Below are 27,057 nucleotides of genomic sequence, written 5' to 3' on the forward strand. Positions count from 1 at the left end.
TTATAACTCAGACAACTCTTTCTGATTGTCAAGCACAGGGTACAATAAGCAAATGCGTGCGACAGAGAGAGCATGCGCAGAGCGCAACAGCTGCTCGGAGAGCAACATTCCACTACAGTGCGCTAACAGAACTTTAAGATCAGTTGCCAAACTGTCATTTGAAATAATAAATATATAACATTAGGGAATATAAAAACCTTTTGGTACTTTTATAAAACAATAATTAAAGGCGAATAATTGCTGCACGAGAAACAAAACAAAACTGAATAATTAAACAGTTCATTTCAGTGTGGCTGCATGCGACGAAGAGCAATATAACAAAAAGCTCAGAAAGCGGGTCACCCTGTGGGTGCCAACAGAAAGCTCCCACAGTGCTGGTTAGCGCTTCAAAGAAAGGCGCGTGATTTCAAAAAGGGAGTTTTGCTGAAATACATTCAACAATTAATTCTTAGCGTTTCAAGCTTATTTTGTTAGTAAATAAAAACAGCATAATATATTTTTATGTATATATTCCATATATTTTGCATATATATAATTATATATGTATATTTTGTTGGTTTTTCTTTGCTTTTTTGTTGTTTGTTTTTGTAATTTTACACAATTAAAATAATGAATTTTTGTCAACAAAAAACAATTTGTGGTACTTATGGTAGAATTCATACATATAGATAAACTCGATAAGAACTCTTTGATTTGATGTATAAATGTATGCTATATTTGTATGCGTGTGTGTGTGTGTGAATGTGGGTGTATTTTTGTGTTCTTTAGCCGTATATAGACAGATAATATATATATATATTAAAATATATATATTTGAAGAATCTTGCACATTTTGCTCTGGGCTAAATCGTTTATCGATAATTATTTATCATTTTTCAATACGTTTATTAAATAGTCATTAAATTGCATAGTAATTACGTTAGATCGACAGATATATCGATATATCGAGAATTATGTAAATAATATATATACAAGGGCAAAACAACAGATGAATTCCGATAATAATAATTTCGATAACATTCTCCTTGCCTTCCGCTGAGTCGTCGTTAGCTTAGCTTAAGCTCCTCCGTTGCTTAGCCCAAAACTTAATCAAACTAAGTTGTAATTAGAAATTATTTAAAGCAACTTAAACTTAAGAGTTACGAGTTTTTGTTTTTCTTATGTTCGTTCTGTTTAATAATATTTATCGATTGCAGCTAAAAACAAAAACTAACGAGAGTTTTGCATTTGTAACTTTAAAACACATACATAATAGAATATATCTATATATATATTTTTGTTGAATAAATATATATGTTAATTTAATTAGCTTTCGATTTTGTTGTTCTTCCTCTTTCTTTTAATTGGTTAATAATTGCTGTTGAGGTCTACGTGATGAATGGAAACGAGCGGAGCTAACAGGGTTGCCACAGTGCAGGGTTGCCTAGGATCGCTCTACTCTGCTACTAAATCGATGACGAATTCGAACTCGAAAACGTTTCAATGCAAACTTTTTGTAACTGTTTTATACGCTAATCGATAAGCTCTCGCTGTCTCTGTTATACTCCCTCTCTCTCTGTCTACTTATATTTAAGGCTTAGTTTTTGCGTCTGTGGGAAATTTTTGTTTTTTTTTTTTTTTGTTTGGGGTTTTAAACATTGCGTTAAATATGCTTAAAGACTTATCAACTATATATTTGGTGTAACTTTTTGAGTTCTGTGTGTGTGTATGTTTGTTATCTTTTCTCTATGTTGTTTCTTTTAACTGTTATATGTATATTTGTAGACTAATCTGTAATAATATATATGCCGCCACACTTCAGCTTTCAATCCTCTTCGAGTTCCAACAGCTATGCAAACTAAATATAATACAGTTTTGCGAGAACTGGCCCCAGAAATAAAAAAGAAAAAACAAATAACGACGCATCCAAAGTGTTATACACGGCACAGTGGTTCCTCCGATCTCCTCCAACTCCCTCACTCTCTCTCTCTCTCTCTCTCTCTCGCTGTCTCCCTCCCTCCCTGTTTTGTGCTTGGCGTTAGACGCTTTAGATGGGCGAAATGGAGAGCGGCGCTGCGGCTGTGTCTGGCATATATTCCTTGAGCAGATCGCGCAGACGCAGAATCTCACGTCCGGCTGCCGCCAGATCGCCTTGCAGCGATAGCTCTCGCTCCCGCAAACGCTTGATGTCCCTTTGGCAGGTCTGCAAGGAAGAGGGAAAATATTCAAATGAGTTAATTGTTCTATAGGGATCTCTCCTCTCTCTCTCTCTCTCTCTCTCTCTCGTTCTCCCTCTACTTACCACATTCTGTCGCAGCAAATCGAGCTTGTCGCACTTGAGCCGCGTCACCTCCTGGCGCAGATTCTCGATCATCATGATGGTCTCGTTGCTGGGCGAGCTGCCCATCATGGTAGTGCCCTGCACCCCCTCGAGGCAGAGCGAGCAGGCCTTGGTCGTTGCCTCCGCGGAGCTCATGCTCTCCAGGCCCGTGTCGCTGTCGATGTAGGCGGCACCGCCGTCCAGGTGACCCATCATCGGGTCCAGATCCACGCTGTTCAGGCTGGAGTCGTCGCTCGCCTCGGACATGGTGGCCACGGCCACGCCCACAATGCCACCGTTTTGGCCAGCGCTGACGGCGACGGCGGCAATGCCGCCGCCATTTTGTTGGCCGCCAGCTGGATTGTTGTTGTTGTTGTTGTTGTGATTATGGTTAGCCGGTCGTGAGGTGATGTCCGGCGAGGAGGATGTGGACTCATTCGAGGACTTCGACTTGGATGACGACTTGGAGGCCGTGCGACTGCAGGTCTGCAGGAGGAGAAAGAGAAAGAGAATCGGATTAGCTAATTGCTTCGACTAGAGCCAAGCCAATGTCTACTCACATTTAGATTGGGCGTTTGTGTCTCGGGCTGTGGCTCCTTCTTAGAGTTGAGCGTGCCCACCTTGGTGTTCACGCTGAACTTGTCCGGATGCGCCCCGTTGCCGGTGTCCACGCTCTGGGAGCGCACGCGCATGATCAGCGCCTTCTTGACGGTGTCAATGAACCGAGTGCCCGCATTGCCGCCGCCGCCGCCTCCGCTCTCCGACTTGGGCGTCTCGGGTGTCGGACTGCCGGCGAGGGTCTGCGACAGATCGGCGCCGAGAAAGTCGCGCGTCTTCTCCTTCAGCTCCTCCACTAGATTCTGCAGCAGCGAGGTGCGCGTGCGCAGCTCAAGCTTGGCAAACTTCTCGGCCTTGTAGCAGGCGTTCTCGGCATTGATCAGCTTGGTCAGGAGGAACTCCTTGAATTCCTGGCCCTTGCGAAAGACCGCCGGATTGGGCAGCGTCGGCCCGAAGAAGGGCACGTCGTCCCGGGCCGTCACGCTCACCTTGTAGCGCGTGTGCGGCGTGTTCGGCTCCAGGGGCTGCACCACAATGAACGCGTGCAGAAAGTGGCTGGCGATCATGTCCGGGGAGAAGGGGGTGTTCGTCTCCTGGAACACGATGGCCACGATGTCGTTGCCGATGTGCCGCTTGCGCTGCAACTGCTGCGGATCGCCCTCGGTGTGGGGCAGCAGCGTGGACACATGGAACATGACCTCACGCTCCTTGAACACCTCGTAGACGGCCGTGTCGCCGGTGTGCCCGTTCTGGATGTCCAGGCCACCGCGATAGCCCTTGTGGTCCTTGAGCCTGATGCGCTGGCCGATCACATCGAGGAACTCCTCGAACGCCGGCGAGGTCTGCTGATTGCCGAAGAGCTCCTCCTCGGTGGTCTGGCCATATCTTTGGTAGAGCACGCCGAACTTGAAGTGCGAGACAAGCACATGCTCATCATAGACGCTGATCAGCTGCGATGCCTTCGGGCACAACACCGGCATGAAGTTATCCACCTGGATCTGTTCGTTCAGCAGCCGCACCATCTTCGCCGGACTGGGCTGGGCGCCCAGGCACGAGACCGGTATCAGCTCGTGCATGGTGCCGGTGCGCAGGCGCAGCAGGATGCGCATATGCTCCTGGTTGGCCACGTTCTCCGTTTTGATCGAGATGAGCACCGGGCCGAGCTGCTCATCGTGCCCAACCAGATTCGAGTGCTCCCTGGCCGCATAGAAGCGCCGATAGCACTTGGCCGTATCGTCCATCTCGAACTTGGCCATCCAGGTGGTCTGCGGCAGCTGCGGATTGCCCCGTGCATCGTAGCTGCACTCGTGCTCGGTCCCGTCCAGCCAATAGCCGCCGTGCACCGGCAGCAGGATCATCGGATACGGCGCCGGCTTGGCCAGCGCCTCCTCGAGCAGGCGCTGCGAGGCGGGTATGGCCGACACAATCGATGAGTTCGACGATACCGACGACTGTGACTGATAGTGGTGTCCGTTCGACAGCAGCTGGCCGCCGCTCAGCTGCGGCGAGGCGGGCGTCGAACTGGAGGCGGAGCCGCCCGTCATTGAGCTGCTGGAGTGATTCATTGATTGACGCAACGTGGCCCGCGAGCCCGAGTGCTGCAGTCCGCCGCCCATGTGGCCGCCATCGTGTGGTGAGTGTGGCTGTGGCACGCGCTCCTCGCTTGCATTGCTGCCACGATGATGCTGCAAAGAGGGACAGAGAGAGAGAGAAAGAGAGACTAGGTTAGAGCAGAGTTTGCATCAATCTCTATAATTACAGGGTATACACACACAGCATCTCTGTCTACGTGTGTGTGTGGGCATCGACTCCTACGAGCGACAGGCTACACATGGGCTGCATTATAATTTCATGCAATTATCGTCGACGTCTATGCAAATGCCCCCAGCCTCCAGACCCAAGCTGAAGCTGGTTAATGGCAGGGCCCAGACCCGACCAGGCCTTGCCTGGCAATTTGTTGGCTCTAAACAAATACGCGAGTCGCATTGACGGGCGACTCCTGTGTGGGCGGCCTTTGTTTGCGGTTCAGCGAATGGAACCCGTTAAATTTTGGATACTATTAAGCCAACGTTTTGATTTGACATGAACATCCTTGCGCCAACGGCGCCAGAGCTCCGCGCGCGCTTTTGTCTAGCCAAAGCCAAACCCTAAAAGACTGTAGGACGCCCTGCCCCTCCATCCCCCGACCCTTACCCTCTGAGCTTGCGCTCACATATTAAAAACTTCTTTTATTTCTGTCTGTTTGGCCAGCTGCAATTTCTTTCTATTTCCTATGGCTGGCTTGCAGCCAAATGTGGCACGTAACGGGTTTGCATCTAGGGGAGGCGCTCGTTTGTGCATGTGTGCTAGGTCTTTTCGGGTTCATCGATAGTTCGTGCCTTGATTTAAGAGTCTGCTGGCTGCCAAATGCAACTGCTGTGCAATATGTGCTCACAGATTGCGCGATTGACCGAGTCATTAGGGATAAATGAATTGAGAATCCCTCGAGTTGAGAGGGCAAGTCTGAAGGTTATTGTCTTTTAGTTGTATGAGAGAGACTAGGCAAGGTTAGCAGATACGCATTTTTAATGATAATTGTAGTTAAGCATAGCTGTTCATAGTTCTTTACTGTCTTATCGGAAATATTTATGTAAGATAAATAGATTGCCTGAGGCTGTGGAAAGGAAGTAGTTATGGGAGATGGAAAGCAGTTCTTGAGGGGTTTTCTATGTCCTAGAATATTCTATATCCTATATTAAAATGATATCGACTGAAACATGTCAAATATCGTTTTTATCCCCTATTAGGAATTTGATTAGCTGCACCTAGGAAAACTATACAAGATACGAATGAAGGAAATCCTCCAACGATTTTTCTTTACATAAGAGAGGATAATATAGAGAGGCATAAAATACGTTAAGCTAAGCGATAATATTCCTGCTTTTATATATATATGTAGCAAACGAGATGTTAGCATCAGTTAGTTGGAACTTGAGGAAACTAGGTGAGACTTTCTACCCATATATCAAATGTATATACATATGTATATACACATCGTATATCAAACAAGCCGCTTCTATCTTTACGTTCTCTATTTACTCCCATAAACGCAGTCACTTCCACTCAGTAAAAGTTAGTTATGGCATTTCTTAATAAAGCAATAAACCACAAAATGTCATATTTATTGATATTTCGAGGAAAACACAATTTTCTGTCCAATAATATTCTGTTTATTCTACAAGTCAAGACGAATTTATTAGCTCAGTCGTCGGATGCTGTGCATAGGGCGCATTGAGAGATTGTGAGATTGTAGTTTTATCGCCAGGCCCTGAATGCGTCCGTTTCATTCGAGGTCAACGTCGACGATTTGGTGCACATTTCCACACGATGTTTATTTTGTAAGTGCAATTTAAATGCAGTTTACAGCTGCTGCATTTGCTGCATTTGCCGACCACTAATGAGTGCATTGTCATCTCGCATACGGTCGAGCGTTGAGTGTTGAGTGTTGACTGCTGAATGTTAAATGATTGAAATGAATGCATTCAACCGCATTTAATAGAGCAGCGTGTGAATTGATTATGCAAATGCTGCACGACTTTCAACATTAAATGTGGCAATAGCAGAGGTAAAATTCATATATTAAGCAAATATATATATATGAATTTATATTGTGGTAACTCGAGAGGCGGCTAGTGGGACCGGCCAAAGGGAGGGTTTCCAACTGAGCTTCCTTTGTCACACGCTTAGCTGGCTTCATTTGCTTTATAGATTGGCTAAACAGTTGCGGCAATCAGACAGACGTCTGTCTGGACTTGGGCTTATCGGCTGGCGATTTGGGGCGGAATGAGTCATCAGAGCAAAAAAACAGGAGTGGCTAGTGGCACAGGGAATCGTTTGCTTAATTGGTTCAGGTGGGAGGGGGAGAATGTGTCAAGTTACGCTGCGGCGTCTAATTTGATGAGATTTGAAGATGTTGAAGATGTGTAGTGTCTGCCTCTTTGGTCTAATTAAACTCGCATAGCTAGCTGGAATGGAGTGGCGAGAGATGCGATGAGATATGTGTGAGGGTAGAGGCTGCCACTCAAGTATTAAGAACACAACCGGAAAAACGAAAATCTAATGAATGGGGATCAAGAGGAAGAAGAAGCGGAGCGAAAGCATAACGAAAGCACAACGTTCGACAATTATGATGATCGCGCTGTGCTCATTATGAGGCTGTGCCGATTCTTGAGAACTTAAGCGGATTACGAATAGAGACAGAGCGGGTGAGAGAGAGAGAGAGAGAGAGAGAGACAGATAGTGTGTGAGAGCAAGAGATGGCGAGAGAAAAGTGTTACACAAACGCAAAACTTTAAGGCCAAATGTGGCAATTTTCGAGGTTAGTGGGGTAGAGGCGGCAGCCGAGATGGCGAGGAGAGGAGACGGTGCCCATCAGACAAGACGGAATCCCCTGACTGCATTGAACAGGCCATAAAAACAAAGCGTGGAGACGTTTTGCATAAGTCGAAGGGCAGGCAGACCCTGACGGCTGATGGCCCAGCCCCAAGGCAAAGCATTCCCCCAACTCCTGCTACCCGTGCCCCAGCTGCCCCAACTCTGTGGCACATCCTGTGCGAGACGCCAACGTCAACAACGTTGTTTGTGCTGCTGTTGTCGTTGTTATTGTTGCCGTTGGCTCAAGTGCAGGGCCCCCATCATTAAAAATGTGCATTTTGCATTTGCTGCCGCTGTCGTTGCCTCTGCCTCTGCTGCTGCCTCTGCTGCTGCGGGGGCGTTGAAATCTTTTGCCTGGCATAAAATGAAAACAAAGTCTAATAGAGACACAGGCAGATGCCAGATGCTAAAGGGTAAGGCAGCCCTGTGTATGTGTATATGTATGTGTGTGTGCGTGTGTGTGCAAAACAAAGCGCACAGGAAGCCATCTGTGCGCACAGTTTGACAGCCAGCGCTTGTCAAACTCATTTTGGGCTTTCATCACTTATGCAGCGCACATTTCTAGCTATTGTTGTTGTTGCTGTTGTTGTTGCTGGAAAGTGTGGCACATGACTCTGGCGAAGCGTAAAAAGAGTTGCAAGCCAGCTCAAGTGATTGATATATGCAGGCGATATACACACATATGTAGATATCTGCATATATATACACACATATATATATATGCGCCACGCACGTGCAAAGTGCCAGTCGACGCCCTAGACTCAACTTCTGGGCTGAGAGTTGGCGACAAAAGCTAAGTCAAAAAAAAGAAGGAAAAACGACAAGAAAAACAGAATTCCACCCACACTTGTATTGGACTTGATTTATGTGCTGGGAGCCTGTGACATAAACACGTTGCAATCGACTGATTCTTGCCTCGGCGCTGAGCCATGAAGTGATAAATATTATAGACCATATATGCATAGCTCTCAAATATATATATATATATATATATATATATATATATATATATATATATATATATATATATATATATATATATATATATATATATATCGCATGCTGATTTCATTTGAAAATGTATTCCACATAAATATTTCAAATCAAAGTTGCATAAATCAAGCACGCTGGCAAATAAATCAATGCGGTGCTTGTCAAACTGTTTGAACTCAAGAGTCGTGATTATGGAGTATGATCTAGCTGAGCATGAAATTCTATTAAGATCTCAAGTACAATCTGAAGTTGAGCATGAAATTTGATTAGGACTTCAGTTCTTGCCTATGAATCAAAATATCAAAAGTTAAAGTTCAATTTCTTTCTATACTATACATACATGCAGTATCTTTCCATATACAACTTTTTATTAGATACTTAAATCTTAATTATATATTTTTTATAGATTTTTTTATGGCATACGCTTTATGGATTTCTTATCTATGAGGACTTGAACTGTATGTTGATTATGAAGCAATAAATCAATTAGTCAGCAAGGCAGCGAATGTGTTGGCCAAGCATACTCAGTCAATCAATCACTTATTCAGTAGATCAATCAACAAGTAGTCACACAATCATAGAGTTCGTCAATCAAGTCTTAGTTAGACTATCATTCAGTCAATCTCTTTAGCAATTAGATTGGTTTTATATGAAAATCAAGCATTCAATCACTCATTCAAAGAATTACTAGTCAGCTAATACATTTATCAATCAATCGTTCAGTGTCAGTCTGACAGTCAATCATTCAATCAAATAACCATATATATGACTTTATATTCTAAGTCCATTTGCATCTATAGACTTCCCTTAAGTTAGGTTTTATCTCATATAAAATTATGTACATATACATATTTTAGTCTTAGCTTTAGTTTTCCTATTTAGCCCTAATTTAGGCATTTCCCTCTTTAACCCAATTTAACCTTTTATTCACGGCTGTTGCCAACAGTTTTTTTCGAGAGAGATATTAAAAGTAGCTTTTACAGTTTATACCAAATGCTTTTTATTTTTGTTGGCTTGTGTTTTGTTTTTGTGTTGTTCGTAACGCTCGCTGCACGTGAGCTAAATGCCAAAATAGTTGCTTTTAAACGCTTTCACACATTCAATTAACACACATCTATATGTGTATATATATATACATATATATTTGTATGGCTCTGTCTCTGTGTGCAGTGGAAGCACGTATGTGCTTCTAAAGGGTTTTATGCTGCTCGAGTTCTTATCGCATTCTTCGTCATGCGCTTTGCTCATTAAGAGATTTGACATAAAAGCTGACCCAAGTAATCAGCAGTCGAATTCCTAGAAATATGCTTATATAGAGTTGTATATATGTGTGTACATATACGTTCATAAACCAGATGCAATCAGACGGTGAATCCAATTAGATTTGAGAGTAAACTTTATGAGTTTTAGCGAGCACAGTTTGAGATGCTGTTGCTTACAGTTTGAGCTGCCCGCAGCTCATTACTGCGACACATCAAAGTGCAATAACGCTTACAGTTTGAACTGCTTAGGTAGCCATAGTTGGGGGCGATTTGAGTAGCATAAATTACGGTTTTTTTTTTTATTAACTTTACTTAACGTTTTATCCAACACCAAATGCCAAAACAACGAACCACTTAAGGCAACTTGAAGCATTTGTTGCTTTGTTGTTGAATTGTTGTTGTTTTTTTTGTGTTGTTTGCGACAATTTCATTAGCCAAAAAAAGCGAAAGGCGCTAGCCATATTTGGAAAATCCGCAAGCAAACCGAATGGAAAACTTATGCAAGGCGCTTGATTGATTTTCAAAACATTTTTAATTACTTAATAAACAATTTGTTAGCAGCGGATCTAAAAATAAAATAGCCGCTGCTGCGCTGCTGCTTAAAATTAAAATTAAGAAAAATTGTTATTTAAATTTGTGTGGCAGCTTTTAATTGGCTGCAACAACGCGTTGTTGCATGTGCCAACTTTGACCCAATTTGTGCGCAATGAACCCATCACAAAATTTGCATAATGAAGGAGTTGTTGTGACTCCCCCATTCTATCTCTCTCTCTCTCTCTTTCACTCTGCCTTGCCGTTTGCGTGTGTGCGCTGCATCAAATTAGATGCAACCATTTGATTAAGGCAACAACAAACTGGCAAAGTACTCTCACGCCCACGGCTAGACTGGAGGAAGAACCCTCAGCGACCAGGTTCACCTCATGTTGCACGTCATATTTTACTGCGCTTTTTCTACTTCATCTTTTTTTTCTTCTTTAATTTTTTGTCATGGTTCTGTGAGCTGGGAAGCGGCTGGCTGTCAAACTGTAAGCGATCGCAGGCACAGTGGGTCTTTAAAAGCAATTCTTTAACTAAATTAAAATAAAATCAAACAATAAAAAAAATATGTGTATATATAATTAATCAAATTTTTATATTTTAAATAATTAAAAAGTTAAATAAATTTCAAAATTTATTGTGACATTTGCTTTTCTTTTTGAATTTAATAAATGCATATAAAATTATGATGAATTAAATAATAATATTTATAACTTGTAATTGTTTAAGGTTTTAATTCAATTAAAAAAATTTAAAACGTCAAAACTAAAAGCTTTTTGCTACTGCTCTGCATTAGACTTGATTAGCATAAAAAGCGTTTGCTCCAATTAATTGTGATATAATCCATTCAACAATGCTTTGCACCACTGTGCCCGGTCGCATTTCTTTTGCCTCACGTCTTTGTCTTGAGCTTTGGCCACTGCGCGTCAATCAGCGAACTCATTTGAATGGCCCTTGCGGCCCCTTTGTGTGGCCCCTATCTGAGCCCTTTTCGGAGCTGCCTGCGCATGTGCATTGAAGCTGCGCCGTTTCCACTTGGCTGCACAAACTGAGGGCGCGCAGCAGCGTTGCATGCTGTGCCTCAAGAGCCGGCTGAGGTGGCGCGGCTGCGTCTACTGCTTCTTCGACATTATTTTTTAGTTTTATGTAAGTTGCGCATTTAAATTACAAACAGCTGACAAAAAAGTTGAGCTCAGGCGCTTGCCCAACCTTTTGGCTAGAGAGATGGGCTTTGGCCCTCTTTCATATTGTTTGTTGCCCGCTGCGCTTCGTTTGTTTTTCTCATAAAATAATTGCGCGTGTGATGAAGTCGATCCAAGTTAAAGAGAGAGAGAGAAGGAGAGAGAGAGAGAGAGATGATGGCAGTCAAAAGGGCGGCAACCGAAGCGAAGACTTTTGGCTTTCAACTGGGAATTAAGAGGCGACGCTGTTGCTGCTTCTGCTGTAGCTTGTCCCACGTTCTGCTGAGAATTTGGCAACGAAGCGTGAAACATGAACAACAACAATAACAACAGGAACAACTAAGGCATTGCTTGCTGTTGCTAACGTCTTCCTAGAAGCCAACTTGTAGCTAAAAAACAAAAGCAAAAGCAACAGCAAAACAGCAAAAAAATAAATCGCGTCGCTATGAACTTGTAATCTGTTCCAGCAGCAGGAGCAGGCGCTTGGGTCCAGGGCGGGGCAGTGGGGCCACCTGACATTACCTGACATTTACTGAGAATTTGTAGCAAAGCGTTTCCTTTATAAGCAATTTTTTTTTGTTCGTATTGTTGCTGCCCCGTCTGTCATAACTTTGGCAACTCTGACACAGCTCGCACTTCTTTATACAACTGTTAATTATACAGCTGGCGGGCAATTAGTGCTGGCCACGCCCACAGCAGCGCTCCAGTCAGAGTCGCAGTCGCAGTCGCCTTTCTATTGATTTAACAAGAATCAGGCACACGAAATCGGAACGCGTCGCTATTTACGTAGGCAAAACAAATGCGAATGCGCACATTTGCATCATTCATGACGTTGGCAACCCTGCACTGCCCAACCCTATAAGTGGAGCATCGAGTGGGTGGCGGGAGGTGGTCTTTGGGGCTGGCTTTTGGTACTTTCGGGTCAGCTGGGGCAGGTAAATCTTTAGCTGCTGCCGCTGTTTGGCCCTGAGCTGCTTTTCACACTGACTGCGAATAGTGAGTGCACACTCGTGCTGAGTGCACGGTTACTGTTAAGGCAAGGGTGCTCAAATTATGCCACTTTAGGTATGTAAACTAAGTCATTTTATGGAGACCAGCTGCTGCGCAATAGAAGCTGGAAAATATATTAAGAAATTTAAAGAATTTGAGCCAAGCTAAAGAGGAAAATAAAAGAGTTTATATACACAAAACTTATGGAAGAAGCTAATCATCATTTGAGGCCGAATTAACCATAGTCAAGGCCTCTTATTAATAGAAACTATAAATCGAATATGAGATAATTACATTAATTATAGATCATTAATGTTTTTTCACGAAATTTTAATAGATCTTTATTCATGTATATGAATGAAATAAAAGATTCTAGAGAAGTTATCGATAACGGCAACTATCAATATAGCAAACTATCAGAAGTTATCGATGGTCTCAGATGCAGGCAGCCTTACTAAAGAGTTGTCGATAACTGACTCTATTAATTTCGTGTTACAAAAAGACATTCCATGCACTCATCCGTACTCTCACGGTCTAATTTCAAAGTTAACGATATTTGCATCTGTTGAAATAGCAAATCCAGAGCACACACATTTCTCCCTATTGCCTAAGCTCTAAAATAACCGCCAAATGAATTTCCTTAATGATGTTGCTATCTCAAGAGCGTAATATTAAATTATAACTCTTTAATTTCTTTAACATGCCACAAAATTACACAGCTCTACACATAACGTGTAGCAACGATTGCAAATAAATTCACGCCGAGTATTTCAGCCCATCAGCTTAAACCCTTCAGTAGTCCATATATATATATATATTTTTAAAGCACCGCAAATTCGAATATTCAGCGACTATTATAGCGACTATTTGTCTGCCAACATTTTGATTGATTTATGATGAGCCGGCGAGAGATTTGAGAGCTTTCTGTCGCTTTCTGACTTTTTCTGACTCTGACTGTGTTTGACCACCCGCCTGCCAGCGTTGGCGTCATCCAACCAGATATAAAACGAAACAAAAACCCACAAAAATCATCAGGCAAACATTCACTTTTATGCGCTCGACTCTCTCGCTCGACTATGGATACATGTAGTTGTAGTTGTCTGTCTCTGTTTGTATCTGTATCTGCATTTGTATCTGTGTGCATAACTCGTATGTATCTGACTATTTGCATATTCGCGTTGGTTGCTTTAGTTTTGAGTTTTTTCGGCTGTGCACAATGTGGGTCAACGCACGTCCGGCTCCTCGCAGCTGACAAAAACCTGCACATCGTTTATCTTTTGCCTTTGCAACTGTCGCCTGCTGTGTGCCTGTCAAACTGTAAGCCGCCGCGGCGACAATTGCCGCAAATTGCAAATGCACTTATTTATTTTGCGCTGTATTTTTAGCGAACGATTGCTTACAAGTGCAGAGCAACAGCACCGCACCGCACCGCTCCTACCCCTCATTCCCTCATCCGCCACGCGTTGTGCCTGGGCGCCATTGGGACTTATTGGCTGCATTATGTTTGCAATGGATCGACGAACGACTGGAGAAGCCAGACATGCAGCATACAGATTTACTTTTACTTATACAGAATATATGTATGTATATGTACGGATATATTTATGTATGTATATGCATGCATATGTATATATAGCACACGATCCCTGCAGCAGCCAGACATTTGTGGACTTATTTATGACTGCTTAATGCCTTTCGGGTTGTCTGTGAAAAACTATTTTATGGCACAGATTCGATTGGGATTGCTGCTGACTCATTGAAAATGTGTGGAAATCATCTATAAGCAAAGGGCAAAAGGAGTTGGAGCAGATGCTATATATTCTGATCCAGAGATCCAGAGCAAGAGACTGGCAACAATTTTAACAAATTAGTAAACGTGTGAAATATTTATGAAACTGTGAAAAGAAGCGAAAAATCGAGTCAGAAATTGTTGCTAAATTTTTGTGTGCAACCATATTAATTGAAAATTGAATAAACTGTTGTAAATACATCAATAAATTAACAGCGCATAAAATTATTAAACAACAACAATAATGAAAATTGCTGAACAAAATTGAAGACACGCAATGCAAAGCAACAGTGGCTGCAATCAGTCAATGCACTGCAGAGAGGGAGATGAGGCAGATGCATTGATGAAGATTGGCATGTTGCATGCTGAATGCTGCATGCTGCATGCTGTTTGTTGTTGCATGTGCCACAGCAATTAATAAAAGGCAAACAAAAAGCCTAGACGAGACTTTTTGACAGCTACTGTGATAACTGCCCCACAGGCCGGGCCGCACAGACAAAGTGAAATGCAAACAAAAATCAGAGAGACAAAACTAAAAACAAAACAAAATTAAGCAATGAGCAAAAGCGTCCGAAAATTTGGTTTAGTTCAGCAAAATAAAACGAAATAAAATAAAACAAAGCACAAACTGCAAATAGATAAAGCTTATATCTATATCCATATCTTATGAGCACACACTTGCATGTACGTATATATATATTTACATATATATATTTACATGTTTACTATGCAATGCAGTTAACACTTTCAACACACGGCAAACAATTCAGCATGATTCACGCTTTTTGGTGGCTTTGGGTGCGTTACAGTTTGGCAGTCACTGTGGCAACTTTCTTTTTACGAAATTTTTATGAAGAAATTCAAGAGAAGCAGCCAAAAAAACAAAAACAAAAAAAAAGACCAAGTGAAAAAAAAGTTAAAAATAAAAGCAACAACAACTGTTCACAGCCGCCGTCTGACTGATGAGCTAGGGGCGTGGCAGGTGAGGGCGTGTTAACTACATATTTTCATAGGCTTTGCTTTAGGGCTTCCCTCGAGCTTTGTTTTATTTTGGTTTTTTTTTTTTTGTGTTTGTTGCCTTAGCTGTTGGGGCTAATGAATTTTTTAACACAACATTGCGAGCATTTCATTTAGAAAATCTACGAATTGACTTTCTTTCCCAGCCTTACAGAAAAAAAAAACAACTAAAATGAACATATATAAAGCAAAACAAGAAAAAAAAAAATCGAAAAAAAAACCGGAACCTGTGGCGGCTGTAGCTTAAGCATTTGTTGCTTTGTATCTATAGCTGGTTTCTTGTCTCTATCTCATTATCTTTTTTATTTTATTTAAAAAAAACACGCGACGGCTTTAAGCCTTGGCTCTGTGGCTTGGATTTTCGCTTGCCGTTTGAAAAGATCGAAAACGAATATTCGGCAAAGATGTAAAAAAAACAAAAACAAAAATTCAATTAGCAACAGCAAAATGAGAAACGAAACAAAAAGCAACAAAACACAGATTTGATTAATAATTGAACTACAGTCAAGGCTTTTTTGTTGTTGTTGTTGTTATTTAAATTGTTGTAGATCTGCAGAGTAATGTATTTACATATCCAAATTGAGGTCACATAAACGATCATGTGGTTCACTATGCTGGTGGTGGATATTATGGCCGTAAATCAAATTGACAAGTGTTAAAAGAAGATTCATATCGCGAGTACCGCGAAGAAGAAGCAGAAGTAATTATTTCTCAAGCAATGCCAAATCAACAGATTACCAAAAGTCCGAGTCAAGTGAGTGCGAAATGGATTTTAGAAAAATAGCTAAACATAAATGGAATTTTATTGAAATGAATTGATAAATGAGCTGTAAAAGCGATCAGAGTTTATGAAATATGAATGAGTTTTAAATTTAAATATTTACTTATAAATTGATTCCGATATATAGATATGTAGAAGCAATATCCATTCAAACTCTGTCCAACTTGATGTCAAAGACTTTACATTACTCGGAAATATGTGGCAATAAATTGCACTTGTTCACAGAGCTAAACTTGAGCATGCCAATAACAATTGAATGGAATTTGAGAATGTGAATTACGAAAAAAAAAAAAATGACTAAACACAGACTTGATTCTTAGAAAAGCGCTGAAGACTTCAATCAAACAATATTTTATTAATAAATGGGTAGAGAAGTGCCATATGGCAGGCAACTGAAATATAAAAGAAGCAAGTATTCGATAATAGAAATTAAATTGATGTTCAGCAATGCTAGTGCAGAATTTATTTGAATTTTATTAATTTAAACTAAATATGTACTTTTTGTACAATATTTGTAAGGTGTATCTTACAAGCTTTAGGTCATCATCACAATTATATATACATCATCATCAACATCTTACCATAATCATATATATAATATATGATTGCAATGTATTATATATAATTATGATAATATATTATATAATATATAAATATATGTTGATTATATATAATAGACCTTGGGAACCAAAACTAAAACCTCTTAATAATTTTATATTAATATGCATTTATATAGACTTGATGTCATTGATGACGTTGAATATGAACAATAAATTAATAATATTTAACACATACTATGTGTGCAAGTCTGTATAGCTCTTTCAAGAATTTTGCAGTTTTACTCTCAGACTATTTTAAGCTACTCTTGCTCAGCTGCAGCCATTAGAGAATTTTATGAGTAAAACCCGCATTCACATATCGCGTGCTTGCTCAAATATAATATAAATATTTATATAATATTATTGTAAATATAAAATGCCTTTTTTTTTTCATTATATACAACAATAAAATCGAAATGTATTTGATTTATTTATAATAAAAGTATGATGAAAGAGTAAACAATCAAAATGTTCTCAAAGAAAATATTATGTCATAACAGGCATTGTTATATCTATAAAGGAAAGCCATCTGAAGAAAAAGTTCTGTAGTACAACAATGGGAATGCTTAGTTAAGATTAATCACCTATTGAAAGAGAAATGCCTGGATACAAATAGTGCATGATTATAGCACTTCAATAACAAAAGTATAACAGAAATATCTAATAATAGTATATAGTGCATGAGTGTATAACAAATGAATAATTATATATATTCTATGCATATATAGGAACAAAGCTAACTAATTTGGCTGGGCAGGTGCATAAGCGCTTACCTTTTCGCATGCATGGAACAACACATGCCATTAGAACTGGCTTCAGAAAGGCCGCTCGCTTGTGACTTTGCAGCAGCCTTGGCTTAGTTGTAAGTTGCATTTCTGATGACTTGGCTAAAACTTTCAATGGAACTGACAGAGAGAGAGACAGAGGGAGAGAGAGAGAGGGGGAGAGTGACAGACGGAGGGCATCTAAGGTTTCTTTGGCTGATTATATGGCCCCCCGCTGGCTGATCTGTTTACACAAAGCCTAAGCTTCGACTGCACTTAAGAGCGAGCTGCTAACAGCTCGGCTTACAGTAAGCCACAAGCCAGAATTCGGTTTGCTTTGGTGGGTGAAACCAGTTAGCGAGTCAACTTTCAGTTTTCAGCTAGCCAGAGGAAAAATGACAAGCGGAAAACATTGTTTACATGCGAGCGATTACGAGAGGCAAAATGGCAAATGCCAAATACCAAATGGCGGATAGAGAATTGCGGCTCTACAATGATTCGCAAAAGCAACAAACGAAAAATGGCAAACAAAATACGCAAATGAATAAATTATTTCTGCAGAGGCGTGGCAGATTTCAAGGCACATTTGATTAGCATATTATCAATCGCGGTTTATCCACCTGCCTGAGAACTCTTTTAGCTCTGCGCTTTGCTCTTATTCTCTTTCTTTCGGTTTGGCTTTTGCATAGCCATTTTAATGGTTTCATTGGCTGATCGCCGATTAGCTTCAGCGAGTCAAGAGGTTCTGCTCCGTTTTGTTCTTTCTTTCAACCTGATTGATAAATTATGTATCTGCTCCTCAAACTGTGGCTGCACTGCAGCATTGTATTCTCGAACTTAACTGCTTTTGTGCCGTTACTAACTGTTGTTAGTGGATGTGTTTTATGTATTTATTTTTGTTCTTTTTTTCTTGCGTTTTTTTATTTTTTATTTTCTGTTTTTGTTCATCTATCGACGCTTCGATGACCTTACGTTTAATTTATGCCAGACAGCAAAACAACAACAGCTCTAGCCACGGCTATAAGCCCCATGGCCTTGTAATAGTTCTACGCGGCAATAAGTTGGCCGAAACTCTGCTGGAAGCTCGGTTTTAATGCCCTTTGATTAACCAAATTGGGTCGAACGGGTGGCCAGAGAGCTGTGAAAATAAAGCAGTTAATTGCCAAAAGCTGTCATGGAAATGGGCTTATGGAAACCAGTTCCGAGTAGTCATGAAAGTTTTGGCAATATAATTAAATTTCCATAGCATATCATTAAATGTGAAAGATATTTAAGTTAATTGTTATATATATACTGTATGGTATATATTTCATATGCTCTAGATTTTTAGTTAAGCAATTTGCGAGCTAAGATCTAAAATTGTTTTATACATTTAAAATTCATTAAAATATAATAGTAATTAAATAAATTGCAAATAAAATATGGAAAATATTTAAGTAGCATTTTAATTTAATAGGAATATAATTTGCAATTATCGTCAACTCCCTTCTACTTATAGGGTATTTATTGTATCATCAGCATTTTCGACACTTGTCGAATTTCGTTGTTTTTTCTTTTGTTGGCCAAAAAAGAAGAAGCAGAAACCGAAAAAAAGTTGCCTGGCATGTTGCACTCTCTCTGCGGCACGCCGGAAAAGCATTGTTTATTGTTATTTGTTGGCTCGCTCAGCGGTTTGCTGCCAACTTTCGCTGCCATGAGAAAAGTTGTGTGTGAAAAGCGCCTGTCTATGTAAATGCAATATCCGTGTGCCTCTGCTTCTGCCTCTGCGCCTGCCTCTGTGTGCGTGCGTTGGCATTTGCTCTAATAAGGCTATAGAAATTAGCTCTGACATAGATATGCCCTAGCAACAAATCGAACCGTTTGAGCATGACAATCGATTCAAGTGCAAATGCTTAAAACCTAACCCAAACACAGCTACGAAATAGTTGGCCCCCTCCCCTCCTTCGCCAACTCCCACCCATGCCGCGCTGTCTGCCGAAGGCTGACAAGTGAGCGGATCATTGGCGGAGTGGCCCAACTTGTTTGCTGACGTGCAAAATGATGATAGCTTTGACATATTCGTCGCGAAACGAGAGCGTATCAAATGAGCTGGCGAAACGAGTTTGAGCCACAAAAATTCATAAAGAAAAGAAACAATAAAATACAAATGAGCAAAAACAATGCTAGAGATAACCTGGCATCATGCTAAACAGCTCAGTGCATCCCAAACTGGGTTAAGCCATCATCAAAAGACAACGAGAATTGCGAGCTAAGACCCTGAGCTTATTTTAAAGCCACTTATGCAGATCAGCCGTTAAGTGCGACCATATTGGTGCACACAACAAAAGGTGTGACCATTAAGCAAGTATCATTTAAATGCAGTGTTGCAAAATGTCAGCTTTAATATGGGTCATACAATAATCAGTTAATTAAAGTCAGAGTTGAAAAATAGTGTGATTAGATTCAAAAAGTGCACCTTAGTTTTAGTGTTGGAAAGTGTACTAGGAAAAGAAAATTAAACAGTGTTGAAAAGCATTGCCTATGGAGAAAACAAATCATAAGAAACGCAGCTTTGCTACTGTACGAAATATTTCACTTGCCAACAGTCCGAAATCAGTGTTGCAAAGCTCTACAAATGAGTGCAGTTACATACAAGAACTATTATTAATTAATTCAACTAGACGAACTGCATCAAAAAAATATACGTTAGCAAAGCATTATTCGAAGTAATGTAGTTCCCAAAAATAAATAAACTAAACAGTGTTGTATGCCGTGCACAGAAACTCATCAAACTAAAGTGCTTAGCTCATTGCTGGACGCTGTAGTCAAATTATTTTAGGTTTAATTGCGCACAAATTACTTACAAAACTCGCTTGAACACCCTCTCCCTCCCCCCATGAGCCAGCTCCTCTCGCAGTTTTGGCCACAACTCAACCCCTAGCCGTTTTGCTGTTTCGTAAAGTTCGCGCCACAGCGATGACCTAACCAATGAACATTCCATTGGCCAGCGATGACGGCAACTCCCCAAGAGAGTGACAAAGCCAAAGGGAGAGAGAGAGAGAGAGATAGTAAGTGAGCGTGAGGTGGAGAGAGTGAGTGAGTCTACCAATTATGGCCAAGAGCAAGTGTTGTTCTTGCTCTTGCTGTAGTCGCTTAAGTTAATTTGTTTAATTTTCGTAAAATGGCCAAACGTGCCGAACAGATTAGGCCCATTAATGGGTTAATAATGAGCCCGACACAATATTAATAAAAATGCGCGATAGAGAAAGCAAGAGAGACCGAGAGAGGGAGAGACAAACTTGTGTGAAGCTGAAGACTAATTAGAGGAAAAAGCTTTCAGTCGATTTGGCAGGCAATTTTAGTTTTGCTTATTGTTCGGTTATTGAAAGCGTATTACGCATTGGGGTCAGTACGCAGCACAGTTGGACAGCCACTGGGCAGTTCGTTGAACCGTGCTGCAGTCATTAAGCCGCTGACCAAGTCAACGACTTGCTTGGCCTTTTTCTTTACCGCTGCTGTGACAGTTTACAGCCAAAAGGTGAACACAGTTTTCTGTTTCGGTTTTTTTTTCTTTTTTCTTTTTTGCACTAGATGCGCATTAAATCGTTTCTTGTGGCATGCGCCAAACGATCTTTAATCTAAATGAGTTTTTTGTTTTCGTTTTTATGGCAGGTGTAGCGCGTGTTTTCTGACTGCAGCAAAAGACATGACCTGAACGTCTAACGGTGCAGAGTACAGAGCAGTTGTAGGCAAATGTGCAAAGGTTGTTAAAGGTACTCTAGTATTAGGTTCAATTGCTGCGTAACTTAACCAACACTGACCGTCACTATAAAACACTTAAACTGTCTAAGCTCACTTAAGCTTTTGCTACTTATACATTCTTCCTTTTACAAAGAGTCTAATGGAAACGTCAATAAATATTTGGCTTCAGTCTTATATTTTCTTGTCTTGCTACAAACTGCAAAATGCAGTATCCTGTTTGCCGCACCTGCTGCTGCTGCTGCAGGATGCGGTGGCACGTGCCAGCTGGCCTCAAAAAACAAGCAAACTAACGACAGCCGCAACATATAAAATTACAAATTGGCAGCTGTTATGAGCTGTCAGTTTGGCCTGTTGGCCAAAAAGGCGAGCAAAATGCAATTAATAAAAAAATGGAAGGAGAAAGCTATATAGAGAGAGAGAGAGAGAGGAAGAGAGAAAACCAAAGGAAGTCCAACAAAATCCCACGTCTGACAACTGGCCGGAAGCAGCCAGTGGGCGCGTGAGAAGTCAACAAAAGAAGCCGAAGCTGAAGTCGACGAAGAGCAGAGACTCGAGTGAGAGGCCCTCGGCAACCACCAGCAGCGTGGCTCAAACCACAAAATGCATCCTTCCGCCGTAGGGACGGTGGTGGATGGGGCAAATGATTGAACGGCTCGCTTCCTGTGGCAGCCAAAGCGAACTGAAACCGAAACCAAAACCGAAACTGAAACTGAAACTGAAATTGACGTCAATTCTGGGCCAAACTAATAAGCGAACAATAGCGCTTAACTGACGGGCTTTGCCCTGAGCAGCGGAGAGGAGCAGCAAAGCGAGCGTGTGACACAAATTTTATTGACAGCTTTAGGAACAGCCAAATGGTATTAAATGTGTGCCATGAGTTGACACAATAAAAAGAAAACTAGAATAAAGCGCTGAATCATGGACATGTCGAAGTCCCAATACTCTAGCCAGAAATTTGGGGGCTAACGGCTGTATGAAATATTGATGCGAAGATGATTTATAATTGCAGAGTTTTGCACAATATAAAAAGAGTTAATAAATTTTTAATATCAGATTACGATTTTTTTATTGAATTTTCACTAGGTTTTAGGACACTGCTTAACTGAGTAGAGTTGGCTAGAAAAAAACTAAGGTTTTCAAATAAACATTCATTAGATCTATGAATGGATTTAGATTTAATTTATTAAAGGAATAAAATGTGAAGTTCTTGCACATGAACAAACATATTTCTGATCTAGCATTCATAAATAAATGGATTATATAGAGACGATGTTTCTTCCTCTTAATTTTCTGATATTTGATCTAGTCTGGCTAAGGCTGTCCGATATATGGGCATATATAATTTAGAAAATCAATCTACTCTAATTATATAAGGGCATATACTCATATAAGGGCATATGATATAGAAAATCAATCTACTCTATGATTATATGCGCATATTGATATATTATAGTAAGCAATATATAGGCCAACTATTTTGTGGTTTTTTGTGATATTCAACTGAGCGATTCATAGACTATATAGCTTTAGTTATCACCTCAGCTTATTTAGGTTATCTACCCATATCTCCCACTCTGACACATTGCATCCCAAAACTCAACTAACCCCTCAGAGCCAGTGAGTGTGTGAGAGCTGGGTTAACTTTTGTAGGTCGGCAGCGAGAACTATGATTAGCCGCCACCTGAGTGACAATCATATTAATTATTGTTTGCTCAGCGCTCAGCCCTCGCTCCCAGCTGGGCTGTCCCTTGATATGCCCCTATATAGTATGATGACTATATAGTAAATTGCCTGGCCCAAACTGTCATGACAATGTGTTTTGTGTTGTTGCCTTTGCTTTTTTTTGCCTTTGCTTTTTGCTGTCGTTTTATAAGCCGCGTTTATTGTTTTATGGCACGACGCTGTTGCAGCTGGCCCCAAGGATTCGCTGCATAAAACATGAGCAGCAAACACACACACAGACACACACACTAGTGTGTGTGCTCGCCTCGACAGCTGCGTATGTGGGGCAACCATTGCGTGTCAGCGGCAAAAGTTCAAAGTTGACGCATTGGCAGCAACATTTGCGCCGCAATAAATCTGAGCCCGCAGGCAAAACATTTCAAATGCATTAGACGACAGCCCCCGCTGGGAGGAATCGCTGTAAAAGAAATACATTCATCGACCTGACTCCCACGAGTATGTGTATGTACGTCCATATGCTCAATAATTGATTTGTTATTGATCAAATTATAATAAACTGTGATTGGCTTTCAATTCGATTAGAATATGCTAAATTGAATGTTGAATAATGAATTCCAGCTGCGCATGAGAAATTAAATTGTGAATTTCAAGGAAAATCCTTTTACTTATAGTTCTTAGATTTATGTTAATTTAAATTAAATTATTAAATTCATAGAACATCGCAAATAGTTTTAAAATGCTTGACTTTGCTTTTCAATTTCGCTGCCAACAATTTGCCACATAATAATAGCTTATCATTTCCCTGGAGTTATGCAAATTCAATTTCACTGCACACATACATACAGTTTGACAGGCGCTGTGTGGCGGCCACACAGCAGCAATCAAGAGGCCAGTTGCAAAAAAAAAAAAAAAATCAAAACCCGCTTTAATGTCTGGGACATGTTAAAGTGCTGCTGGCAAGCATGCCATAAATTCTAAGACTTGGCCAGACATTTTTATTAATGACGCAAAGTCTTTTCTTCTCTACCTCTCTCTCTCTCTAGCTCAGAGACTCGACTTGCAGCCAAACAGGTGCCACGCAGGGGCAGGGGGCTGGCACTTCCTAGCGCCCACTTCCTGAGACACGACTGGGCTGCTTGGCCACTGGCAAGTGGAATTGCTGACTTGGCCAGAACCAGAACTCTTGGCTCGATCGTTGGCCGCTTGCATAATTAACAGAGCGACTGCAGCAGCAACAAAAGTAGCTAATGCAGTTAGCTTTAGCGAATACCGTTAACACCGGAGACAAAAACAAAAACGTGGCTGAATCTGAGGCTCGACTTCATTTTTTTCCTCTTGCTGTTTCCCATAATCAAAGCGCAACTTCATGCGGCAGTTGCAGCGCCTAATGCAATAGACAAAACAAAAACTAAAAAAAATTTAAGACTCTTTTGTTTGCAGCAAGTGCCAAAGCGCCTTTGGCCCCCTCTCCCTCTCCGTCTCACTATCCCCCTCTTCCACTCACAGACTAAGCTCATGTGTGCATTGTGTTACTATTATAATTATTTGCCATAAATTATGGGAACTCTTGGCAGGCCGTCTGAGCAGACAGACTGACAGACAGTCAAGCAGCGTGGCAGACAGCGGCAGCGTTGCCACATCGCTTAATTACCCAGCGGCTATCCAATGTGTGTGAGTGCGTCGCCCCTCAACCCTTGGGGCTCTCCAGCCTCTCACTATACACACTCTCTTCATCTCTTCTTGCTCTTTGTCTAATGTGCAAAAGGCCGCCCATTGGAGTCTCTTTCCTTCCTCTTGCTCTGCTTCTAATGTGCCTCAGCTTCCCCCCGTTCTTCTGGAGTTTCCTCGCATTTCTTACTTCATTCTGTTGGCTAATGAAACAATCTTTCGCTGCGAGTTCACCAAACTCGCAACATCCGCGCAGACAGAAAAAAAAGCAACAATAAAGCTCACTCTTTGATAATAACAACAATAATAATAATAATAATGATAAATGTACAGTAGAAATTGCCTAATTTGCACGCTGTGCTGCAGCAATTTCTGTTTCTACAGACTTTCCATATGTCATTTATTTATACATAAATATTCTTAGAGACTTTCTAAAAACCTGAATTACATGTGCTTCAAATCATTAACTTTAGTTAAGGTTTGTAAAAAGTGAAGAGCAATAAAAATAATAGCAACTAGTTTTAAAGTGATGAAAGGGAATGGAATTGAATCAACTGAAATTTCAGAATGAGATCTGCATAAGTTTTACTACTAAAAACTCAATTTAAGAATGAGTTGTGCATCAATTCAAAGTGGTATGACTTAACGATAAGGCGAGCTTGGCTATATATAAACATGGCACACACACATGCATAATTAAAGCATTTAAAAACCTCGTCATTCGTAAAGTTCATTAAAACTTTTTATATAATGGATTTAAATTTAACTTCAGGCACAGTAAATCATTTTGACTCTTTCTTGATTCACTGTATGAAAAATCAATGATTCTTAAATCATAAGCTCAAATATTTATAACTGAATGAATTATAATGTTAAATTTATGCAAAGTGTATTTACATTGGCTTCACGCACAACAACTTATACTACAATATTCATTAACTGTTTCAAATTTCGCTTGACCATCATCAATCATTGTTTTCGCTCCCCGTCAGGCTTCACTGTATTATCAAATTGTCCAGTTCAATGACTGTACATCCCGCTGTTAAATTTGGTGTGTGGTGAAATGACCTTGAACAGCTTACAAATTGGCAATTATGTGCGTGTACGTGTGTGTGTGTGTGTGTGGAAATCAATGTAAATTGTGTTCCATTAGCTCATTAATGCTCCGCTCAGTTAATTAATCAAACATTTTGCCTAATTGCTTAATTTGCGAGCTCAGCCTAACAGCAACTAGCAATATCAACAGCAATTTTCATCTCAATTTTCATCAAGTCAAAGTCAAAGTCAGAGTTATGAAATTTTTCGGGTCTAATGCCTAGGCAAATATTTATTCTGGCCCCTTTTTCTGTGCTGTGCTGTCGGCTCACACAAACTCATTTCCGTTGTTTCGGTAGGCCCCATTCATCAAATGATGTCATAGCTGTGATATATATTCATATATAGTATGTATAGTATGTATGTGTGCAGAAATTCCTCATATATGTAATTAAAAGTTGTCACAAAGTTCGTTTCCCACACACGCTTTTCGTGCTTCGCTCCATTGAGCCCCACTGTGAACGGATATTTGGCTAGATGGCATGTTCTCAGCCTTCTCAACTCGATTCTCTTCTTGCTGGATATCGGCTTACAGCGAATGGAGGTGCAAACGGATGGGCAGCGGCAGCGGCAGGGGCAGGGGCGGGCGAGTGGGACTGAGTGGGATGGCTTTGGGTAGATTTTTCTCAGGGCGCCAGTTGCTCGATTTGACATGTCGGAGACATGTTTCTGCTCTCATGATTAAACACGTCTTAATGCCTTTGCTTAGCTGACGAGGGCATTCTGTCGAGGGCCCAACTCAAGGAAATGGCCTGCACTCACTGGGGAAATTAAATGCAGAAAGTACAGCAAATGTGGCTAACACTTGTGGTCGAATGTATAATACACTGTTTTTTGGCAATTGATGGGAGACTGGAGGCTAGCAGACATGCAGGACTAGGATATGTTCTATAAAGAAGCTAGCACAACACTTTCAAAATTTAATTCAATTTAATTTATATATATATTTTTGTTGATAAATGTTAGGCGGAAAAGAATTTTGTTTTATAATAATTTAATAAAAACTTGAACCATTCATTTTTTTTAAATGAAGAAGTCGAGAAAAAATTTGGAGATATATTATATTAATGTTAATAAAATGCTGAGCCAAACAATTAATTCCAGTATGATACTTGCCTTATCTAAATAGAAGTAGAAAAGAAGTCATAATATATAGGCAAGACTTATATATATATTCTATATGTATCTTATCTCTGTATATATAACTAGCTAAATACATATATAACAAACCCGCCCATATTATATGTCGACTTCATGCATCTACTCCCATTTCATAGACTTTTGACAAGAGCCAATCGACTCTCAACTCAAATCTCATATGTAGAGTAGAAGACGTGCCCGCCCTTAGGCAACTGCCCGGACACACAAAATCGATGGCACACACTCTCACGCATTCATACACTCACACACTGAGCCACTCACGTCACCTGCTTTGGGCCAAAGCCTCTGGCGGCACATGCCACCAGACTCGAATGGCAAGTGAAAGTGACGAAAGTGTTGGGCCAGGATTGTTGGGCTAACAGAAAAGAGATTTACGACTAATTGGTCGGGCAACACCTGCTGACCGATTAGAGAGCTGCCCAGCCGATGAGCCCGGAGCTTTGAGCTCTGAGCCGTGATGAGCTGTGATTGGCAACGTGACGGCAACCGGGGGCGGGGCGGGGCGGGGCGGGGCGGTGCGGCGCCC

The 27,057-nt window shown here is 40.9% G+C and overlaps 1 protein-coding gene across 5 annotated transcripts in view; it reads right to left on the bottom strand.

Annotated features, from left to right (window-relative positions):
- Positions 1–494: 494 nt before the first annotated feature.
- RapGAP1 (Rap GTPase activating protein 1) overlaps positions 495–27,057 on the bottom strand; it is a 114,022-nt gene continuing 87,459 nt past the window's right edge. For all 5 annotated transcript variants that reach the window (XM_030385109.2, XM_089258193.1, XM_030385108.2 and 2 more), the window contains 3 exons: positions 2,860–4,542; positions 2,282–2,785; positions 495–2,182 (listed from right to left, as the gene is read on the bottom strand). In XM_030385109.2, coding sequence (XP_030240969.1) covers positions 2,027–2,182; positions 2,282–2,785; positions 2,860–4,542 — 2,343 coding nt within the window. In that variant the 3' untranslated portion in view covers positions 495–2,026. The remainder of the gene's footprint in view (positions 2,183–2,281; positions 2,786–2,859; positions 4,543–27,057) is intronic.

This window comes from Drosophila navojoa, chromosome 3 (genome assembly GCF_054131105.1).
Source record: "Drosophila navojoa isolate 15081-1374.11 chromosome 3, UAZ_NAV_1.0, whole genome shotgun sequence".
Lineage (NCBI taxonomy): Eukaryota > Metazoa > Arthropoda > Insecta > Diptera > Drosophilidae > Drosophila > Drosophila navojoa.